At 40.3% G+C, this 23,264-nt stretch overlaps 1 protein-coding gene and 1 non-coding gene across 2 annotated transcripts; one reads left to right on the forward strand and one right to left on the reverse strand.

The window, feature by feature from the left end:
• Positions 1-1,613: 1,613 nt before the first annotated feature.
• LOC107627230 (uncharacterized) lies at positions 1,614-2,396 on the forward strand. The gene has a single exon (XM_016330082.1). It carries the CDS (start codon positions 1,614-1,616, stop codon positions 2,394-2,396), a length of 783 nt encoding a protein of 260 aa, XP_016185568.1.
• A 4,114-nt stretch (positions 2,397-6,510) lies between these two features.
• On the reverse strand, positions 6,511-6,618 carry LOC148573833 (small nucleolar RNA R71). Its single transcript, XR_015906900.1, has one exon. It is a non-coding gene; the product is annotated as a small nucleolar RNA R71 (small nucleolar RNA).
• Between the last annotated feature and the right edge of the window lie 16,646 nt (positions 6,619-23,264).

Raw genomic sequence — 23,264 nt, forward strand, 5'->3', positions numbered from 1 at the left:
GCTTGCAACATGTCAAATCTTGTCTCTTCAATTACTCTCTTTCTAAACACTTGTCACACTACCCTTTTGACAACACAAACATACACATGTAGAAGAATCTTTCTTTCTACATCATAGAATTCACCTTATTTAAAAATGCTACTTACGGGATATTCACATATATAAGTAATACAATGGGTTAAGTTCAATTTTGGTCCCTAACGTAGGGGTCAAAAATTTGTTTTGTCCCTAAGTTTTTTTTTTTTAAAACAAAATCGTCTCCGAAGTTGACACTTGTATTAAAATGGTCCTTTCGCACCAAAAATAAAATTTAATAACAACTTTGCCCTTTGCGGTTTCTCTCCCTTAATTTTCATTCCCGCGAAGTTCACACCCCTTCATGAAGCAACGCATAAACTTCCTTGAAACACCTGAAAATTGAAACGTTGGTGTGAAACCCTCGAACGTAGGTGCGAACAGAAAGCATTGTCGCCATTGGGGGGGTTAAGGTTGAGATCGGTGTGCTGAGACATTGGTGAGTGATCTTCATCGCTGCAGCAGCTGATTGTTCAGGTACGATTACTTTCCATCCCTCAAGCAATCACGTCAACTGTTCACAACATGTCGTGGGTTTGGTTTTGATCACGATGTTGCTCTATCTGAGCATTTAGGGGTTGAATGCAGGCTTTTGAATCTGCTGCTATAGCTAGGGTTTGTGAGTAATGTATTCTGCTGTATATATGTTTGTGAGTAATGTATTCTGCTGTATGGCAGGGTTGACTGAGCAGAAGATGGTGTATATGAATGTCAGGGTGCATCATGGGGGTGCATTTAGATATGCGGAGGGGGTTTTTGAGTACCTAAAGGGTCAAAGTACCATCATCGAGGACATTGACAACGATCGTTGGTCTTTGTTTGAGGCCTATGAAGAACTAAGGCAGTTTGGGTACTTGCAGGCAAACATTGTTGCGTTGTGGTATAAAGATCCAGTCTTTGATGATTTGGAGACTTTCCTGAAGTTGCTGAAGGGTGACGTAGAAGCAATCGAGATGTGCAACATTGCTGGGTTACGGGGCTTGGTATAGTTGTATGTGGTCCACGATGTTGGCGATGCTGAGCCGTTTCCAGAAGTGGGTTACGTTGACGTTGGGGGAGTTGCAGAAGAGAGAACAGATGATGGGCTGGGCTTGGTTGTTTTCGAAGGGCACGGGGCTGAGGCAGCAGGGGCCAGTGCCGAACCTAATAAGGCAACAGAGGGTGGAGGGGTAGGGGATGAGTTTCAGGTAGATGGAAGTGAGTCCAATGACGAAGACAGTGAGGACCCTGAGTACATGCCATCTGATGAGGAGGGGGACAGTGCTGGAGAGGTGCACTTCAGTGATAGTGATGAGGATTTTGAGGGTGATAGTGGATTTGATGATGGTAATTCTGTGCCAGAAGAAGCTATTGCTGGCAAGGAAAAGGGTAAAGGTATAAATCAGTTTAGTGATGAGGATGGAGCAGATAGTGATGAGTTGGAGATGGACCACATGATTGGTGGGGATTAGGGAGATGAGGACGATGCTGAGAATGATGGTGATGATATATCAAACCGAGTGGGTTAAAGGTTTCCAGTTCATAAACCTTTGAAGGATATGAGCAGCTATAGGTGGGAGGTAGGGACACTTTATGCATCCAGACAAGAGTTTAAGGAGACTGTGCTGGCATATGCAGTTCATACGGCTAGGAGCATCAAATTGAAGAAGTGTGATTTGGTCAGGATTAGAGCTGTGTGTCAGAAGGACTGTCCATTCTGGCTCTATGCACATAAGGTTGGGGATGAATCCACATGGCAGTTAAGAAGCTTGAACCTCCAACACACCTTCATGCAAACGCACAGAGTTGGGATACTACACACTAAGTGGCTTGGAGCGCAGTTTAAAAAGAAGGTAGAGTCTAATCCCAGGATTAAAATAAGGGAGTTACAAGCAAAGGCACACAAGAAATGGAATGTTACTGTGACCAAGTCCATGGCAGCCAAGTCTAAGCAAGAGGCACTAAGTCAAATCCAGGGTGCATTTAGGGAGCAGTATAGAAGGATTAATGACTACTGTACGGAGATTTTAAGGGCCAATCCAGGTTCATCTGTCAGCTTGAAAGTGATTAGGAGCCCAGACTTTGTCCAGGAGGTCCAGAACCTAGAATTGATGAACTATTGTGTGTTCCAGAGATTGTATGTCTGCTTCAATGCATGCAAGAAGAGCTTCCAACATGTCAGACCCTTTATCAGCTTGGACGGGTATTTCTTAAAGACTCCTCAGGGTGGCCAGTTACTCACTGCAATAGGAAGAGATCCTAATGACCAGATCCTTCCCATTGCTTATGCGGTGGTTGAAGCTGATACCAAGGATTCCTGGATTTGGTTTCTGAGACAATAATCTAATGATCTGGGTGCTGATAAAATTGGAAGGTGTACATTCATGTCGGATCAACAGAAGGTAAACATTAATTTGAAATTCTTTGGGCACTTTATAACTTAAGCTGAATGCTATACTAATTAGTTGGGTTACTGATGAGCGGATAATTTATACGCTTTTTGACATTGTTTTTAATATGTTTTTAGTAGGATCTAGTTACTTTTAGGGACGTTTTCATTAGTTTTTATGTTAAATTCACATTTCTGGACTTTACTATGAGTTTGTGTATTTTTCTGTGATTTCAGGTATTTTCTGGCTGAAATTGAGGGACTTGAGCAGAAATCAGATTCAGAGGTTGAAGAAAGACTGCTGATGCTGTTGGATTCTGACCTCCCTGCACTCAAAATGGATTTTCTGGAGCTACAGAACTCGAAATGGCGCGTTTCTAATTGCGTTGGAAAGTAGACTTCCAGGTCTTTCCAGCAATATATAATAGTCCATACTTTGGCCAAGAATAGTTGACGTAAACTGGCGTTCAACGCCAGCTTTCTACCCAAATCTGGCGTCTAGCGCCAGAAAAGGAGCCAAAACCAGAGTTGAACGCCCAAACTGGCAAAAAAGCTGGCGTTCAACTCCAAGAAGGACCTCTACACGTGAAATATTTAGGCTCAGCCCAAACACACACCAAGTGGGCCTAGGAAGTGGATTTATGCATCAATTACTTACTCATGTAAACCCTAGTAGCTAGTTTATTATAAATAGGACCTTTTACTATTGTATTAGGCATCTTTGATCAGTTAGATCTTTGATCAGTTATATGCTATCTTAGATCACGTTTTGAGGGCTGGCCATCTCGGCCATGCCTGGACCTTCACTTATGTATTTTCATACGGTAGAGTTTCTACACTCCATAGATTAAGGTGTGGAGCTCTACTGTTCCTCAAGGATTAATGCAAAGTACTACTGTTTTCTATTCAATTCATCTTATTTCGCTTCTAAGATATCCATTCACACCCAAGAACGTGATGAAGGTGATGATTATGTGTGACGCTCATCACCATTCTCCCCTATGAACACGTGCCTGACAAACACTTCCGTTCTACATGAAATAAGCTAGAATGAATATCTCTTAGATCTCTTAACCGGAATCTTCGTGGCGTAAGCTAGAATGATGGCGGCATTCAAGAGAATCCGGAAAGTCTAAACCTTGTCTGTGGTATTCCGAGTAGGATTCAATGATTGAATGACTGTGACGAGCTTCAAACTTGCGAGTGCTGGGCGTTAGTGACAGACGCAAAAGGAGGGTGAATCCTATTCCTGCATGATCGAGAACCGACAGATGAATAGTCGTGCCGTGACAGGGTGCGTGAGCATATTATTCACTGAGAGGAGGGGATGTAGCCACTGACAACGGTGATGCCCTTGCATACAGCCAGCCATGGAAAGGAGTAAGACAGATTGGATGAAGATAGCAGGAAAGCAGAGGTTCAGAGGAACGAAAAGCATCTCTATTCGCTTATCTGAAATTCTCACCAATGATTTACATAAGTACCTCTATCCCTATTCTATTATATATTATTCGAAAACCCCATTATCAATTTATATCTGCCTAACTGAGATTTGCAAGGTGACCATAGCTTGCTTCATACCAACAATCTCCGTAGGATTCGACCCTTACTCACGTAAGGTATTACTTGGACGACCCAGTGCACTTGCTGGTTAGTTCTATCGAAGTTGTGAACCATGGTATTGGCACCATGTTCTTGGCGCCATTGCTAGGGAAAGAAAGAGCCATGAATTTTACATAATTAAAGTGTAATTACGATTACGCGTACCAAGTTGCTCACGTTGCCAGGGATTGTTCGAGCCTGGACATCACAATTTCGTGCACCAAGTTTTTGGCTCCGTTGCCGGGGACTTAATTGTTCCTGTTTGGCGCCAAGAATCGTCTGAGATCCCAATCCCGGCAACAACACCAAGTTTTTGGCGCCGTTGCCGGGGAATGTTCGAGTTTGGACAACTGACGGTTCATCCTGTTGCTCAGATTAGGTAATTTTCTTTTTATTTTCTTTTCAAAAATTTTTCAAAAATATTTCAAAATTTTCTCACCTGTTTTCGAAAAAAAATTTTAGATTCAAAATTTTTAAGAATGAATTCTAGTGTTTCATGAAGCATGTAAAGCCCGGCTGGCTGTAAAGCCATGTCTAAATTTATTTGGACTGAGGCTTGCAATTTGTTATCAAGAGCAATATACTCTGGTGTTAAATGCTGAAGCTTGGCTGGCCATTGGCCATGTCTAGTATTTTGGACTGGAGCTTTCATTGAAAGCTTGGCTGGCTAGTGAGCCATGTCTAATTCCTGGACTGAAGCTTTAGACTAAGAATGCAAGATTCCTGGAATTCATGTAAAAAATTTTGGAATCCTTATTTTTTCTTTTTCATATAATTTTCGAAAAATACCAAAAAATTAGAAAATCATAAAAATCAAAAATATTTTTCTGTTTCTTGTTTGAGTCTTGAGTCATGTTATAAATTTGGTGTCAATTGCATGTGCATCTTGCATTTTTCGAAAATTTCATGCATTCATAGTGTTCTTCATGATCTTCAAGTTGTTCTTGGTAAGTCTTCTTGTTTGATCTTGATGATTTTTTGTTTTGTGTCTTTTCATGTTTATCATATACATTCTTGAATTCTTAGTGTCTAAGCATTAAAGAATTCTAAGTTTGGTGTCTTGCATGTTTTTTTTGCAATAAAAAATTTTCAAAATTGTGTCTATGATGTTCATCTTGACATTCATAGCATTCTTGCATGCATTCATTGTTTTGATCTAAAAATTTCATGCATTGCATAATTTTCATGTTTTTCATAAAAATTTCAAAAATCAAAAAAATATCTTCCCTTTTTTCTCTCATCAAATTCGAAAATTTGGATTGACTTTTTCAAAAATTTTTAAAATCAAATTGTTTCTCATGAGTCAAATCAAATTTTCAATTTGAAAATCTTATCTTTTTCAAAATCTTTTTCAAAAATCAAATATTTTTCAAAATTCTTAGTTATTTTCGAAAATTCCAAAAATATCTTCTTATCTTACCTTTTTCAAAAATTGATTTCAAAATATCTTTTTTAACTTCCTAACTTCTTATCTTATCAAAATTGATTTTCAAAATTTGTTTCAACTAACTAACTAACTTTTTGTTTGCTCCTTAACTTTTTCAAAACTACCTAACTAACTCTCTCTCTCTAATTTTCGAAAATGTCTCCCCCCTTTTTTCAAAAATTTCTTTTTTTATTAACTAATTATTTTTTTATTTTTATTTGAATTTTCGAAAAAAAAAATTTACTAACCTTTTTCAAAAACTATTTTCAAAAATCACTAACTCTTTTTCAAAAATTGTTTTCGAAAATTCACTTCCCCCTCTCATCTTCTTCTATTTGTTTATTGATATACTAACATCTTTCCTTCAACTCACCAAAAATCCGAACCCCCTCTCTCTCTGAGTTCAGATTTTTTTTCTCTTCTTCTTTTCTTCTACTAACAATAAGGAACCTCTTTACTGTGACATAGAGGATTCCTTTTCTTTTCTTTTTCTCTTCTCTTTCTTATGAGCAGGGACAAAGAAAAAGGCATTCTTGTTGAAGCTGATCCAGAACCTGAAAGGACTTTGAAGAGGAAATTAAGAGAAGCTAAATTATAACAATCCAGAGACAACTTGATTGAAAATTTCGAACAAGTAAAGGAGATGGCAGCCGAACCCAACAACAATGCAAGGAGAATGCTTGGTGACTTTACTGCACCAAATTCCAATTTACATGGAAGAAGCATCTCCATTCTTGCCATTGGAGCAAACAACTTTGAGCTGAAATCTCAATTAGTTTCTCTGATGTAGCAGAACTGCAAGTTTCATGGACTTCCATCTGAAGATCCTTTTCAGTTCTTAACTGAATTCTTGCAGATATGTGATACTGTTAAGACTAATGGAGTAGATCCTGAAGTCTACAGGCTCATGCTTTTCCCTTTTGCTGTAAGAGACAGAGCTAGATTATGGTTGGATTCTCAACCCAAAGACAGCCTGAACTCTTGGGATAAGCTGGTCACGGCTTTCTTAGCCAAGTACTTTCCTCCTCAAAAGCTGAGCAAGCTTAGAGCTGATATTCAAACCTTCAGACAGAAAGAAGGTGAATCCCTCTATGAAGCTTGGGAAAGATACAAACAGCTGACCAAAAAGTGTCCTTCTAACATGCTTTCAGAATGGACCATCCTGGATATATTCTATGATGGTTTATCTGATCTATCAAAGATGTCACTGGACACTTCTGCAGGTGGATCCATTCACCTAAAGAAAACGCCTGCAGAAGCTCAAGAACTCATTGACATGGTTGCTAATAACCAGTTCATGTACACTTCTGAAAGGAATCCTGTGAGTAATGGGACGCTATGAAGAAGGGAGTTCTTGAAGTTGATACTCTGAATGCCATATTGGCTCAGAATAAAATATTGACTCAGCAAGTCAATATGATCTCTCAGAGTCTGCATGGAATGCAAGCTGCATCCAACAGTACTCAAGAGGCTTCTCCTGAAGAAGAAGCTTATGATCCTGAGAACCTTGCAATAGTAGAGGTGAATTACTTAGGTGAACCTTATGGAAACACCTATAACTCATCATGGAGAAATCATCCAAATTTCTCATGGAAGGATCAAAAGCCTCAACAAGGCTTTAATAATGGTGGAAGAAACAGGTTTAACAATAATAAACCTTTTCCATCATCCACTCAGCAACAGACAGAGAACTCTGAACAAAATACTTCTAATTTAGCAAACTTAGTCTCTGATCTGTCCAAGGCCACTGTGAGTTTCATGAATGAAACAAGATCTTCCATTAGAAATTTGGAAGCACAAGTAGGCCAGCTGAGTAAAAGGATCACTGAAATCCCTCCCAGTACTCTCCCAAGCAATACAGAAGAGAATCCAAAAGGAGAGTGCAAGGCCATTGACATAAGCACCATGGCCGAACCTACAAGGGGAGAGTAGGACGTGAATCCCAAGGAGGAAGACCTCCTGGGACGTCCAGTGACCAATAAGGAGCTTCCCTCTGAGGAACCAAAGGACTCTGAGGCTCATCTAGAGACCATAGAGATTCCATTGAACCTCCTTATGCCCTTCATGAGCTCTGATGAGTATTCCTCTTCCGAAGAGAATGAGGATGTTACTGAAGAGCAAACTGCCAAGTTTCTTGGTGCAATCATGAAGCCGAATGCCAAATTATTTGGCATTGATACTTGGGAAGTTGAGCCTCCCTTGTTCATCAAAGAACTAAGTGATCTGGATCAACTGACATCGCCTCAGAAGAGACAGGATCCTGGAAAGTTCATAATACCCTGTACCATAGGCACCATGATCTTTAAGGCTCTGTGTGACCTTGGTTCAGGAATAAACCTCATGCCCCTCTCTGTAATAGAGAAACTGGAAATCTATGGGGTGCAAGCTGCTAAAATCTCATTAGAGATGGCAGACAGTTCAAGAAAACAGGCTTATGGACAAGTAGAGGACGTGTTAGTAAAGGTTGAAGGCCTTTACATCCCTACTGATTTCATAGTCCTGGATACTGGAAAGGAAGAGGATGAATCCATCATCCTAGGAAGACCTTTCCTGGCCACAGCAAGAGCTGTGATTGATGTTGACAGAGGTGAAATAGTCCTTCAATGGAATGAGGACTCCGTTGTGTTTAAAACTCAAGGATCTCCCTCTGTAACCATGGAGAGGAAGCAGAAAAAGCTTCTCTCAAAGCAGAGTCAACCAGAGCCCCCACAGTCAAACTCTAAGTTTGGTGTTGGGAGGCCACAACCAAACTCTAAGTTTGGTGTTGAACTCCCATATCCAAACTCTAAGTTTGGTGTTAGAGAGTCTCAACAAAGCTCTGCACATCTGTGAGGCTCCATGAGAGCCCACTGTCAAGCTATTGACATTAAAGAAGCGCTTGTTGGGAGGCAACCCAATGTTTATTTATCTAACTATATTTTTCTTAGTTATATGTCTTTATAGGTTCATGATCATGTGGAGTCACAAAATAAATATAAAAATTGAAAACGGAATCAAAAAAAAAAAAAAAACAGCAGAAGAAAAATCACACCCTGGAGGAGCATCTGTCTGGCGTTCAGCGCCAGAACAGAGCATGGTGCTGGCGCTGAACGCCCAAAATGGGCAGCTTCTGGGCACTGAACGCCAGAACAGGCATGGTTCTGGCGTTCAACGCCAGAAATGGCACACAAATGAGCGTTGAACGCCCAAAATGGCCACCAACCTGGCGCTGAACGCCCAGAGTTGGGTACAAAGGCATTTTTACATGCCTAATGGGTGCAGGGATGTAAATCCTTGAACACCTCAGGATCTGTGGACCCCATAGGATCCACTCAGGATCTGTGGACCCCACAGGATCCCCACCTACCTCCACTCACTTCTTCTCACCACTCTCTTTCACACAACCTCATAAACACTCTTCCCCAAAAACCCTTCACCAATCACCTCAAACTCTCTTCCCCATCACCTCTTCACCACTCACATCCATCCACTCTTCCCCATAAACCTACCTCATAAACTCCACCTACCTTCAAAATTCAAAACCAATTTCCCACCCAAACCCACCCATATGGCCGACCCTTAACCCCCCCTCCCTTCCCTATATAAAGACCCCCATTCTTCATCAAATTCACTCAACACTCCCCTCTACACTCTTCTTGGCCGAAACCACATCTCCCTCTCCCTCTCCATATTTCTTCTTCTTCTTCTTCTACTATTTTGTTTATTGCTCGAGGGCGAGCAATATTCTAAGTTTGGTGTGGTAAAAGTATAGCTTTTTTGTTTTTCCATTACCATTGATGGCACCTAAGACCGGAGAATCCTCTAGAAAGGGGAAAGGGAAGACAAAAGCTTCCACATCCGAGTCATGGGAGATGGAAAGGTTCATCTCCAAAGCCCATCAAGACCACTTCTATGATGTTGTGGCCAAGAAGAAGGTGATCCCTGAGGTCCCTTTTAAACTCAAAAGAAATGAGTATCCGGAGATCCGACATGAAATTCAAAGAAGAGGTTGGGAAGTCCTAATAAATCCCATCCAACAAGTCGGCATCCTAATGGTTCAAGAGTTCTATGCCAATGCATGGATCACCAAGAACCATGATCAAAGTAAGAACCCGGATCCAAAGAACTATGTTACAATGGTTCGGGGGAAATACTTAGATTTTAGTCCGGAGAATGTGAGGTTGGCGTTTAACTTGCCCATGATGCAAGGAGATGAACACCCCTACACTAGAAGGGTCAACTTTAATCAAAGGTTGGACCAAGTCCTTATGGACATATGTGTAGAAGGAGCTCAATGGAAGGTTGACTCCAAAGGCAAGCCGGTTCAACTAAGAAGATTGGACCTCAAGCCTGTAGCTAGAGGATGGTTGGAGTTCATTCAATGCTCAATCATTCCCACTAGCAACCGGTTTGAAGTTACTATAGATCGGGCCATCATGATCCATAACATCATGATTGGAGAAGAGGTGGAAGTTCATGAGATTATACCTCAAGAACTCTACAAGGTGGCTGACAAGTCCTCCACTATGGCAAGGTTAGCCTTCCCTCACCTCATTTGCCATCTATGTTACTCAGCTGGAGCTTTCATAGAGGGAGATATCCTCATTAAAGAGGACAAGCCCATCACTAAGAAAAAGATGGAGCAAGCAAGAGAGCCCATTCATGGAGCTCAAGAGGCACAAGAAGCTCATTTCCATGAGATCCCTGAGATGCCTCAAATGCACTTTCCTCCACAAAACTATTGGGAGCAAATCAACACCTCCCTAGGAGAATTGAGTTCCAATATGGGACAACTAAGGGTAGAACATCAAGAGCACTCCATCATGCTTCATGAAATAAGAGAAGATTAAAAAGCAATGAGGGAGGAGCAACAAAGACAAGGAAGAGACATAGAAGAGCTCAAGGACATCATTGGTTCCTCAAGAAGGAAACGCCACCATCACTAAGGTGGATTCATTCCTTGTTCTTCTTTCTTCTGTTTTTCGTTTTCTATGTTATGTGCTTATCTATGTTTGTGTCTTCATTACATGATCATTAGTAGTAGTAACTATGTCTTAAAGTTATGAATGTCCTATGAATCCATCACCTCTCTTAAATGAAAAATGTTTTAATTCAAAAGAACAAGAAGTACATAAGTTTCGAATTTATCCTTGAACTTAGTTTAATTATATTGATGTGGTGACAATGCTTCTTGTTTTCTGAATGTATGCTTGAACAGTGCATATGTCTTTTGAAGTTGTTGTTTAAGAATGTTAAATATGTTGGCTCTTGAAAGAATGATGACTAGGAGACATGTTATTTGATAATCTGAAAAATCATAAAAATGATTCTTGAAGCAAGAAAAAGCAGCAAAGAACAAAGCTTGCAGAAAAAAAAATAGGTGAAAAAAAAAATATATATATATATATAGAAAAAAATAAAAAGAAAAAGAAAAAAAAGCAAGCAGAAAAAGCCAATAACCTTAAAACCAAAAGACAAAGGGCAAATAAAAAGGATCCCAAGGCTTTGAGCATCAGTGGATAGGAGGGCCTAAAGGAATAAAATCCTGGTCTAAGCGGCTAAACCAAGCTGTCCCTAACCATGTGCTTGTGGCGTGTAAGTGTCAAGTGAAAACTTGAGACTGAACGGTTAAAGTCAAGGTCCAAAGCAAAAGAAGAGTGTGCTTAAGAACCCTGGACACCTCTAATTGGGGACTTTAGCAAAGCTGAGTCACAATCTGAAAAGGTTCACCCAATTATGTGTCTGTGGCATTTATGTATCCGGTGGTAATACTGGAAAACAAAGTGCTTAGGGCCACGGCCAAGACTCATAAAGAAGCTGTGTTCAAGAATCATCATACTGAACTAGGAGAGTCAATAACACTATTCGAAATCTGAAGTTCCTATAGATGCCAATCATTCTAAACCTCAATGGATAAAGTGAGATGCCAAAACTATTCAAGAGGCAAAAAGCTATAAGTCCCGCTCATATGATTGAAGCTATGTTTCATTGATAGTTTGGAATTTATAGTATATTCTCTTCTTTTTATCCTATTTGATTTTCAGTTTCTTGGGGACAAGCAACAATTTAAGTTTGGTGTTGTGATGAGCGGATAATTTATACGCTTTTTGACATTGTTTTTAGTATGTTTTTAGTAGGATCTAGTTACTTTTAGGGATGTTTTCATTAGTTTTTATGTTAAATTCACATTTCTGGACTTTACTATGAGTTTGTGTGTTTTTCTGTGATTTCAGGTATTTTCTGGCTGAAATTGAGGGACTTGAGCAGAAATCAGATTCAGAGGTTGAAGAAGGACTGCTGATGCTGTTGGATTCTGACCTCCGTGCACTCAAAATGGATTTTCTGGAGCTACAGAACTCTAAATGACGCGTTTCCAATTGCGTTGGAAAGTAGACTTCCAGGGCTTTCCAGCAATATATAATAGTCTATACTTTGGCCAAGAATAAATGACGTAAACTGGCATTCAACGCCAGCTTTCTACCCAAATCTGGCGTCCAGCGCCAGAAAAGGAGCCAAAACCAGAGTTGAACGCCCAAACTGGCACAAAAGCTGGCGTTCAACTCCAAGAAGGACCTCTACACGTGCAACATTTAGGCTCAGCCCAAACACACACCAAGTGGGCCCAGGAAGTGGATTTATGCATCAATTACTTACTCATGTAAACCCTAGTAGCTAGTTTATTATAAATAGGACCTTTTACTATTGTATTAGGCATCTTTGATCAGTTAGATCTTTGATCAGTTATATGCTATCTTAGATCACGTTTTGAGGGCTGGCCATCTCGGCCATGCCTGGACCTTCACTTATGTATTTTCATACGGTAGAGTTTCTACACTCCATAGATTAAGGTGTGGAGCTCTGCTGTTCCTCAAGGATTAATGCAAAGTACTACTGTTTTCTATTCAATTCATCTTATTTCGCTTCTAAGATATCCATTCGCACCCAAGAACGTGATGAAGGTGATGATTATGTGTGACGCTCATCACCATTCTCCCCTATGAACACGTGCCTGACAAACACTTCCGTTCTACATGAAATAAGCTAGAATGAATATCTCTTAGATCTCTTAACCGGAATCTTTGTGGCGTAAGCTAGAATGATGGCGGCATTCAAGAGAATCCAGAAAGTCTAAACCTTGTCTGTGGTATTCCGAGTAGGATTCAATGATTGAATGACTGTGACTAGCTTCAAACTCGCGAGTGCTGGGCGTTAGTGACAGACGCAAAAGGAGGGTGAATCCTATTCCAGCATGATCGAGAACCGACAGATGAATAGCCGTGCCGTGACAGGGTGCGTGAGCATATTATTCACTGAGAGGAGGGGATGTATCCACTGACAACGGTGATGCCCTTGCATACAGCCAGCCATGGAAAGGAGTAAGACAGATTGGATGAAGATAGCAGAAAAGCAGAGGTTCAGAGGAACGAAAAGCATCTCTATTCGCTTATCTGAAATTCTCACCAATGATTTACATAAGTACCTCTATCCCTATTCTATTATATATTATTCGAAAACACCATTATCAATTTATATCTGCCTAACTGAGATTTGCAAGGTGACCATAGCTTGCTTCATACCAACAATCTCTGTGGGATTCGACCCTTACTCACGTAAGGTATTACTTGGACGACCCAGTGCACTTGCTGGTTAGTTGTATCGAAGTTGTGAACCATGGTATTGGCACCATGTTCTTGGCGCCATTGCCAGGGAAAGAAAGAGCCATGAATTTTACATAATTAAAGTGTAATTACGATTACGCGTACCAAGTTGCTCACGTTGCCAGGGATTGTTCGAGCCTGGACATCACAATTTCGTGCACCAGTTACCTTTTTGATGCAGGACTTGTTACCAGCTCTTGAGGAAGTCATCCCTGGGGTGGACAACCGTTACTGTGTGAGGCATCTATATAACAACTTCAGGAAGAAATTTCCTGGATTGGAGCTGAAGAATCAAATATGGAGATGTGCGAAGTCTACACACTGGAAAGACTGGGAGAATGAGATGAAGACAATGAGACTCAAGAGTGAGGATGCATTTCGGCACTTGAATAGTATCCCACCCAGGTTCTGGTCCCGTTCTCGCTTTTCATTTTATTCAAAGTGTGAGTCCCTTGTTAATAACATGAGTGAGAGTTTTAATGCTGTGATAGTTGAGGCTAGAGAAAAACCAATTGTCACTATGTTAGAGGACATTAGGGTGTATATTATGACTAGGTGGGCTGCCAATAGAGCTAGGATTCAAGTTTACCATGGTAACATTATGCCATTAATATTAAAGAAGCTAGAGAAAAGGGTAAAGCATTCTAGAGACTGGAGGCCATTTTGGTCAGCTGCTAGTAAGTATGAGATTATGTGTGGGTTAGACAAATTTATTGTAGATCTGGCTGCTTGTGAGTGTTCATGTAGGAGGTGGCAGATGAGCGGGCTACCCTGTCCTCATGCCATTAGCTGCATAACATTCAAAGGCTTGGACTTGGAGTCGTTTGTGGATGACCATTACAAGAAGGATGCTTACCTGAGGTGCTACCAGGAAGTCATACATCTTCTGAATGGGCCAGATCTGTGGGAGAGATCCCAGTATGATGATGTCATGCCACCACCATATCGGAAGCCAAGTAATAAACCCATATTTTATGATGTATTTTGTGCTCAATTTAAGTGATTTATTCAATCCTTCACCCACTTATTCATGTAATTTGCATGGTTTTACTTTCCCTTCCTTATTATGTGATATATGTGAAAAACATGTTTTCTATGCTTTAGAAATATTAAAATTAATTATCCTTTATTACCATTTGATGCCGTGATTTGTGTGTTGAGTGCTTTCAGGCTTTATAGGGCAGGAATGACTTAAAGGATGGAAAGGAAACATACAAAAATGGAAGGAAAGCACAAAAATGGAGTTTTGAAGAAAAAGGGCAGTGACGTGAACGCATGGACGAAGTGGCCGCATGCCCAGCGCGAAAAGGTAGCAACGCGAACGCGTGACTGACGCGGACGCGTGCCTTGAGCAGAACGCAAATGACGCGGACGCGTGACCGAAGCAAACGCGTGATAAGGAAACTCCCAGATGACGCGACCGCGTGACCCACGCGGACGCGTGACAGACGCCACGCACCAGAAACTGCAGAAAATGCCCCCAGCAACTTCTGAAGCCCTTTTGGCCCAGATCCAAGTCTAGAAAACACAGATTAGAGGTTATAAAGTTGGAGAATGCATCCATTCAAAGAGGTCTTTCCGATTATTCACTTTTCATAATTTAGATGTAGTTTTTAGAGAGAGAGGTTCTCTCCTCTCTCTTAGGTTTTAGGATTATGATTCCTCTTAAAGGAATTATGATTTCTTATTATTTCAACTTCTTATTTCAACTCCCACTCAGGTTCAATATTCCTTTTACTTTATATTTCTCTTTTACTTTCATATACTTTAATGCTTTTATTTAATTACTTATGTTGCCAAATTGGCTCATGAACCATTCATGTTAGGATTTTCTTTATTTGATATAAATTGAGGTATTTCAGATTTATGATTCTTATTTAGCTTTTTATATTCTTGGCTTTAATTGATTAACTGGAGGCTCTTGAGTTATCAAACTTATCGTGATTGTTAATTGTTATTTTTGCTAATTGAATTGAATTCCACTAACTCTAGTCTTTCCTTAGGAATTGGTTAGGACTTGGGGATCTAACTAATTAGTCCACTTGACTTTCCCTTGCTTTTGTAAAGGTTAACTAAGTAGGATTAAACTCAATTCTCATAAGAATAACTAGGATAGGACTTCCAAATTTTCATACCTTGCCAAGAGTTTTATTAGATATTAATTTATTAATTCATACAATTTATTTTCCTTGTTCAAACCTTTCAAAACCCAAAAACACTATTTTCCATAACTAATAATAAGAACACCTCCCTGCAATTCCTTGAGAAGACGACCCGAGGTTTGAATACTTTGATTTATAAATTTTATTGGGTTTGTTACTTGTGACAACCAAAACGTTTGTAAGAAAGGATGATTGCTTGGTTTAGAAACGATACTTGCAATGGGAATTTATTCTGAATTCTAAACCGTCAATCATTCGTTCTTCAAAATGGCACCGTTGCCGGGGAATTGCAAACGTGTGCCTTATTATTGGTTATTGTAAATATTTTTATTTTACTTGTTTATTTGTTTTTGTTTTTCCCTTTTATTTTTATTAGCTACTATGAATTCTCACCCCTCTCGCTTTGAGTTTGGTTCTAAATTTGTTGAAAGGAGTAGAAGCTATAACAGAAATGTGCATTAAGGTCTAAGCAATCAAAGATGGATGGAGCCAAGAGGATCTGATCAACCCTTTAGGCAACAACACCCTCCAAGATATCATGGGCAAGGACCACTCAACAATGCATTCCAAGCTGATAGATATGGTGGACCCCCTTGTAATTACCAACAAGCCCCACCCTGTGCTTATAGACCATCCTCTCAACGTAGCTTTGAACCACCACACTCACAAATTCCTTTTCACCATTCACCACCGTATGACCCTTATTCACCACAATCCCAATCTAATTACTCCCAAGAACCACCACATTCTTATTATGAACCCTCTCCCCCAACCAATGAACCCTCATACCCACCCCAACCTCCTATGGATAACAGACTTTGTGTTCTTCTTCAAGGGCAAGTGAAGATGCAAAGAGACGTACTGGAAATCACTACTGCCTTAACCGAGGTAGTAAATATAATAGCTTCCTGACATCTGAGCACTCAAAGTATTCCCATGGCTACATGTGGAGAATCTAAAGAAGAGCGTAGCATGAAGGAGACACTAGAAATTTCGGTGGACAATGAGGAGCATGGCTTTGTATTGGAACAAGTGGAGGAAGCCATGATAGTTGTAGAGGAAGAAGTGGTTGAAGATTTAGGAGACGCTGAACCTCCATGGGAATCGAGAACTGTAAAGAATTCCGCCGAGACATTCGAATTTGATGCCAAGGAGGATAGTGCACAACCTCCAATGCATATACCTTGTGAAAAATTGGACGGAACAGACCAAGAAGTTGATTTCATAGGCAGTGATGACCATGAATCAAGCTCTCCTAATCACGAACTTACATCCGCAACTGAACCCCATGAGCCTGAAAAACCTTATCCAAGTGAATACGAAGATGACGTCGAGGTAGATTTCTCTCAACCTCCAACGTATGACTTAAGTGATGAGGAAGATATAGAAGACTTTGATCAGGACGCAGTTGCAGTTGAAGAATTTTGCAAAGAAGTGGAGAAATTCACAGAAGAATACAAGGGAGTAGAGCTTACAGAACCACTGGAAACACTTATCCCAAGGCCATTACCACCGAATACAAGCTTTAAGTGGGTACAATCCTTAACCTTTATCTTTACTTTTCCACTTGAATATGGTTTGCTTGAAACAGATGGTCAGCTTAGAGCTCTCTGGGGCTTTAAGAGTAAGAGGGAAATGGCTCGTGCTCAGAGCTGGTGTGCAAGATTCAATAAGGTTCCACGCTTCAATTCGAAGTGCACGGATTGGTACAAAGTTCAATTGAATGGGTCTCGGAAGACGTTTGATCATCTTGGTTAGATACAATTTCTAAACTGCCCGGATGGAAGAATATAGATCAAGACGAATGTGGATTTAAAAGCAAAGTTTGGGATCCTGGAAAATATTCTGACATTCGTCACTCCGGGAGCCTGAGAATCTGTTTGGAACTGCTCAAAAGCTTTACATGCCTAGTTTGGGACCCCAGAGGCTGTTGGCATTCCAAACATTGGTGGAGATTTCTGGATGAATTTAAGCACAAGCCACCATGACAGGAAGCTCATCAAATGTCCAACTTAAGGATTTTAACTAAAAGTGCTAGGTGGGAGGCAACCCACCATGGTAAGATCATTCCTGTTTCAATTTTATTTCGTTTTGTTTGTTTTTATATTATATTATTTTCATTGAACCTGAATATTATTCATAGTATTTGCATCAACATTGCATACTGCATAATTACATATAAAAAAAATGGTTGCACGCGACGCGTAAGCATCGCTGACGCGTCCGCGTCACAAGTGCATTAGGAAGAAAAAGTAAACAGAAAGTCACGCAAAAGCGTGGCTGGAGGCGTGCCTTTGGCACAAATTGTTCCACGCGACTGCGTCACTAACGCGTTCGCGTCATTTGCGAAAACATGCCTCCCATGCGTCCGCGTCACTCACGCGAATGCGTGACCTTGTAATCGGCGTAAAAATCCAACGCCCAGAAATCTGGGCTGGAATTGTGCGACTGGTGTGCGTTTAGCACAAAACGGCCCACGTGTTCGCGTCCCTGACGCGAATGCGTCACCTACAAAACATTCATCCCACGCGGAAGCATGAGCGACGCGTCCGCGTCGCGTGGATATCATGGCCCCCTAAATAGAAACAGAGAGTTGCGCTGAAACGACGCTGGAATTGTGCGTTTAGCACATTTTACAGCGACGCGGTCGTGTGCCTCACGCGTCTGCGTCATCCATCTTTTACCCAACCCACGCGATCGTGTCAATCACGTGAACGCGTCAATCCCATTTCACCATAGTCACGCGATTGCGTGCCCCACGCGTTCGCGTGAATTTAAATCCACTAACCCCAAGTCACGCAAACCCTAACCCCATCGCACCCCATACCCCCCTCTTCTTCCCTTTTCTGCAACTCCCTCCTCTGCAACTATCACCACCGCCGCCCCCCTCTGCAACTACCCACACCACCGCAACCACCCAGACCCTCCACCACTACCCCCCCTCTTCCTTCTCCCCTCATTCTCTTCCCTTCTCTTTTCTCCCCTCCGCCACTGCCCCCCCACCGCGGCCAACTTCCGACTGCCGCCTCCCAGCACCGACCACCACCACAGCATCACCACCCTCGCCCCCTTCCTCCTTACCCCCCTCTCCACCATTAACCCCAACCCGAAGCCCCCTGCCACCGCCCCTGCTCCGCCACCGCGCTGCCGTGCCCCTCCCCCAGCGTCGCCGTATCACCACCACCATCTCTCTGCCCTCACCTCTGCTCTTACACATACCAAGTTCCGCCGAATGCCAATTTCTCTATCATTTGTAGTTATTTGCTTATTTTTCTGATTATGTTCGAATTAGGCTAGTTAGAGATGCATGTTTGTAGTGGATTTTAGGTGGTTAGGTAGCTAGGATGTGGTTAGTGGATTTAGGCCTGATAATTGCGTCGTTCTTGCTACCTGTTTTATCTATTTCGCAATTCTGATTTTGCTGTGATAATCATATTGTTCATACATTGTTCTTCCATGTTTCTTGCTGCTATTACATTGCTTTTTCATGTTCATATTATCTGTATCTATTTGCAGCTTTATTTTAATTTATATGAACTACTTTTTTCATACTGTTTATTTCTGAGATCATCCAATTTTAGCCGGAATGCTGCCCAATTTTCTGCAAATTGTTTTCATGTATTGAGTTTGGTAACTTACTATTTTGCCTCACTTGGCTACAACCAAACCAATTCATGCCTGGCCGAGCTAGCATTCTTATTCCTTTTGATCCCCTAGTTAATAACTTGCACTATTGATGATTTCATGTTAGTTTGGCAACTTTCTATCCTTCTAAATTATCATCAATAACCTGATATTTTTGCTTGAATATGGGTTGATTATTCTTTAAATTTGTGAATTTATTGTTACCTAGGAAACATTTATCATGCCACTCACTTTAAAATACTTTCTCCTAACTCACTGATTTTCACTTTCTAACCTCTTTTTCAATCCTAACCGATCTAACTTTCAAACTTCTCTTTTTGATTTTTAACTATTTACTTTAACTTTCTAACTCAAGGCATGATTATTGTTTTTCCTAATTAACATGAATTCTACTTATATTATATTTTGGATTGTGATTTTTCATCTCAGATTTCTAACTCAAATACAGTCCATAATGGACATATACTTAACTCATTTCATAATTCTGCTGCTCTTTTGCCACTATGTGCTTATATTGTTATTATTCTATTTGCCTACTTGTTTTCCTGCTTTGTTCTTCAATTATACCCTGAAATTTCTGCTTTTCAGGATGTCTGACCCTCAGCGCAAAGGAAAAGGCAAAGCAACCACTGGCAAATGGAAAAGAAGCGAATCCTCTATGTCCATCCTCGACATTATGCATGACGACTCCTGGCGGGAAAAGCACTTTACCCCGCAGGAGAAGGCTGACCAGCTCCTCACTGCCAATGATCCAGTTAAATTTGTAAACAGATACTGTGAGCTGAAGTATCCAGTGTTTGCCACCTCCAGGAACCTGTACCTGGAGAGAACTCTGAAAATTCCAGAAGAACTACAGCAGTACACCTCTGAACAGATAAAATAGAGAGGCTGGTTCTTCTTGGAGAGAAACTTGACAGAGGTCAATGCTTCCTGTGTTAGAGAGTTTTACTGTAACTATTTCAAGACTTCCCTAGATGCAGTGCACCTTAGAGGGAAACAGATTCTGGTCACTGAGGAAGCTATTGAGGACATCCTCCACCTTCAGCCTAAATCCGATCAGCCTGACGGTTACCAAAAGGCTGAAGAGGATATGCGCTTTATGAGATTTGACTGGAATGCTGTCAAGCAGAGAATTGCCCTTGATCCTACTATCCCATGGGTCATGGGAAAGAACACAGTGATGCCTAAGGGAATCATGTTGATTTATCTGAATGATGAGGCTCGGCTCTGGCACCAGATTCTGAGCAACTATGTGATGCCGAGCACTCATGAGACAGAGCTGCCCGCTGCTATGATCACCCTCATCTGGTGTGTGATGGAGGGTAAGGACCTGTATTTGCCACGTTTCATCCGATATTATATGGCCAGGGTCCATGTCAGAGGCACTCTTTCTTTTCCTTATCTGATCACCCAGCTAGGCCGTCGAGCTGACGTGCATTGGGAGCTTGCTGATGAGAAGCCACCTACTGCAGACTGCAAGAAGATTATCCCTCACAGCAGGAAGTTTCAGGCTTCAGGCCGCAGACCCAGAGATCCCTCTACAGTCAGCGCCTCCACTGCAGCAGACAGATCCTCCTACACTTATCCAGTCTGCAAACCCTCAGGCCACCACAGAGACTCTAGCAGCCCATCCTTCCGGTGATGGCACTTTTTCACACCCAGTTTGAGTGAGCATCGAGTACGATGCTATATTTTAAGTGTGGGGAGGTCGCCATCCCTGGCATATCTTTTTGGTGAACCACTACAGACCCCTTTTTTTTAATCTTATTTTGTTTATTTTTTTGTATTTTTATTTTTATTTTTATTTTTCAGTACTTATACATTATTTTTTTGCTGTATTTCTACTTTATTTCTGCATTTTGCACTTTAGTTTATATCTTAGACATTTAGTTTAGTTTACAATTTTAAACTTATTAGTTATAGAATATGTGGATTAATTAGTATAGTTTACCCCTTTAGCATATAATAGTTTGGTTCAATTGAAAATAAAAGGAAGTAAACTAGAAACTTTAGTAAATTAAAACAATCCACACACCTTGTATATATAGCATTACAAGTTAGTTAGTTAACAACATTTCATCAAGGAGGAACACTAAGATTTTAAAAGCCACCCTAATATTTACATTGAGAATAATGGGAACTCTTGAATTCTACTTGTATGACATGTATAACTGATATATGATTTTTGAGTTAGAGAACACACAGCCTATGAGTTTTGAGCTTAATTGTATGGTTACATTCAAACCATAAATTTCATTCCTGTGTGTTTTGCCCTTCTTTTTCATTCTGATGTTCTTTACTTTGTTTTAATCTATATGTCCAATATAGAATATAGATACATACCAAGAGATGATTGAGGCCATAATTTGAATTTTCCCTCACTTATCCCTAATTAGCCTAACTTTTACATCACCCTTGTTAGCCCCCTTGAGCTTTTTAATTCCCTCTTTTTCTATAACCACATTACTAGCCTTAAGCAGAAAAACAAAATAAAAATTCCAAGTTGAATCCTTGGTTAGCTTAAGATAGATATTGTGTACAATTTCAGAGTGGAGAATTTTATGGGAACATGGGATGATAGAAACAAAGTAGGGATTTAAAAAGAACAAGTTGTTTCAAAAACAAAAAAAAATTGGGAAGCACGCTCATGTGAAATCAAAATAATTAAATTACCATGTGCATTGATAAAAAAAAATTAATATTTTTAGTATTTAAATAAGGGGATACAAAAATTTCCCAAATGCAAAATAAAAAGAGTCAATGCACATGGGACAAAATTTCAAAAATTAAAATTAATGCATGAGCTTGCAATACAAAGTGGGAAAAATTTGGGTAATTAGGTAAAGGAACTCTAAAATTATATAAAGTGTGTATGTTAGGTGAGATCTTAGACTAATCAAGGATTCACTTATTAGCTCACTTAGCCTTATACATATACCCTTACCTTTACCTTGGCCCCATTATAACCTTGAAAAAGACCTCATAATTTTTGTATGTCTGTATTCCATATTTGTTGATTGGTTAGATGAAGAACAAAGTTTTAGAAAGCAAGAATAGAAAGAAGAATAGAGTGATTAACCCAATAAACACTGAGTGACTGGAGAGTAAACACAAAATCCAGTGAGGGTTCAATAGCTCATCACCATATATCTCTGCTTAATTGTTAATTGTCTTGCAAGTTTGTGAAATATTTTTACCCATCTCAATTGTAAAAGTGCTTTAACATTATCTAGGGTTTGGCTATGCATATATGATTCCTTGAGGATATGAATTAATTTAACTACATGTAAGTTTTATATACAAGTGAATAATAACTAGAATTGCATGACCCATTTAGGTAGTTTGCATTTAGAATAGAATGCATTGCATGAGATTCCACCACTTTAACCTTACCTTATTCTTTATCTTGGATTTAGCATGAGGACATGCTATTGTTTAAGTGTGGGGAGGTTGATAAACCCATATTTTATGATGTATTTTGTGCTCAATTTAAGTGATTTATTCAATCCTTCACCCACTTATTCATGTAATTTGCATGGTTTTATTTTCCCTTCCTTATTATGTGATATATGTGAAAAACATGTTTTCTATGCTTTAGAAATATTAAAATTAATCATCCTTTATTACCATTCGATGCCGTGATTTGTGTGTTGAGTGCTTTCAGGCTTTATAGGGTAGGAATGACTTAAAGGATGAATAGGAAACATACAAAAATGGAAGGAAAGCACAAAAATAGAGTTTTGAAGAAAAAGGGCAGCAACGCAAATGCATGGACGAAGCGCCCACGTGCCCACCGCGAAAAGGCAGCGACGCGAACGCGTGACTGACGCGGACGCGTGCCTTGAGCAGAACGCAAAACGACGCGGACGCGTGACCGAAGTGAACGCGTGATAAGGAAAACTCCCAGATGACGCGACCGCGTGACCCACGCAGACGCGTGACAGACGCCACGCAGCAGAAACTGCAGAAAACACCCCCAGCAACTTCTGAAGCCCTTTTGGCCCAGATCCAAGTCCAGAAAATACAGATTAGAGGTTATAAAATGGGGGAATGCATCAATTCAAAGAGGTCTTTCCGATTATTCACTTTTCATAATTTAGATGTAGTTTTTAGAGAGAGAGGTTCTCTCCTCTCTCTTAGGTTTTAGGATTAGGATTCCTCTTAAAGGAATTAGGAATTCTTATTATTTCAACTCCCTCTCAGGTTCAATATTCCTTTTACTTTATATTTCTCTTTTACTTTCAGATACTTTAATGCTTTTATTTAATTACTTATGTTGCCAAATTGGCTCATGAACCATTCATGTTAGGATTTTCTTTATTTGATATAAATTGAGGTATTTCAAATTT

This window comes from Arachis ipaensis, chromosome B2, assembly GCF_059453495.1.
Source record: "Arachis ipaensis isolate K30076 ecotype BB chromosome B2, ASM5945349v1, whole genome shotgun sequence".
Classification (NCBI taxonomy): domain Eukaryota; kingdom Viridiplantae; phylum Streptophyta; class Magnoliopsida; order Fabales; family Fabaceae; genus Arachis; species Arachis ipaensis.

Excerpts from the sequence above, each read along its gene's own strand:
- LOC107627230 (XM_016330082.1), top strand. The coding sequence starts at position 1,614 with ATGAGCAGCTATAGGTGGGAGGTAGGGACACTTTATGCATCCAGACAA.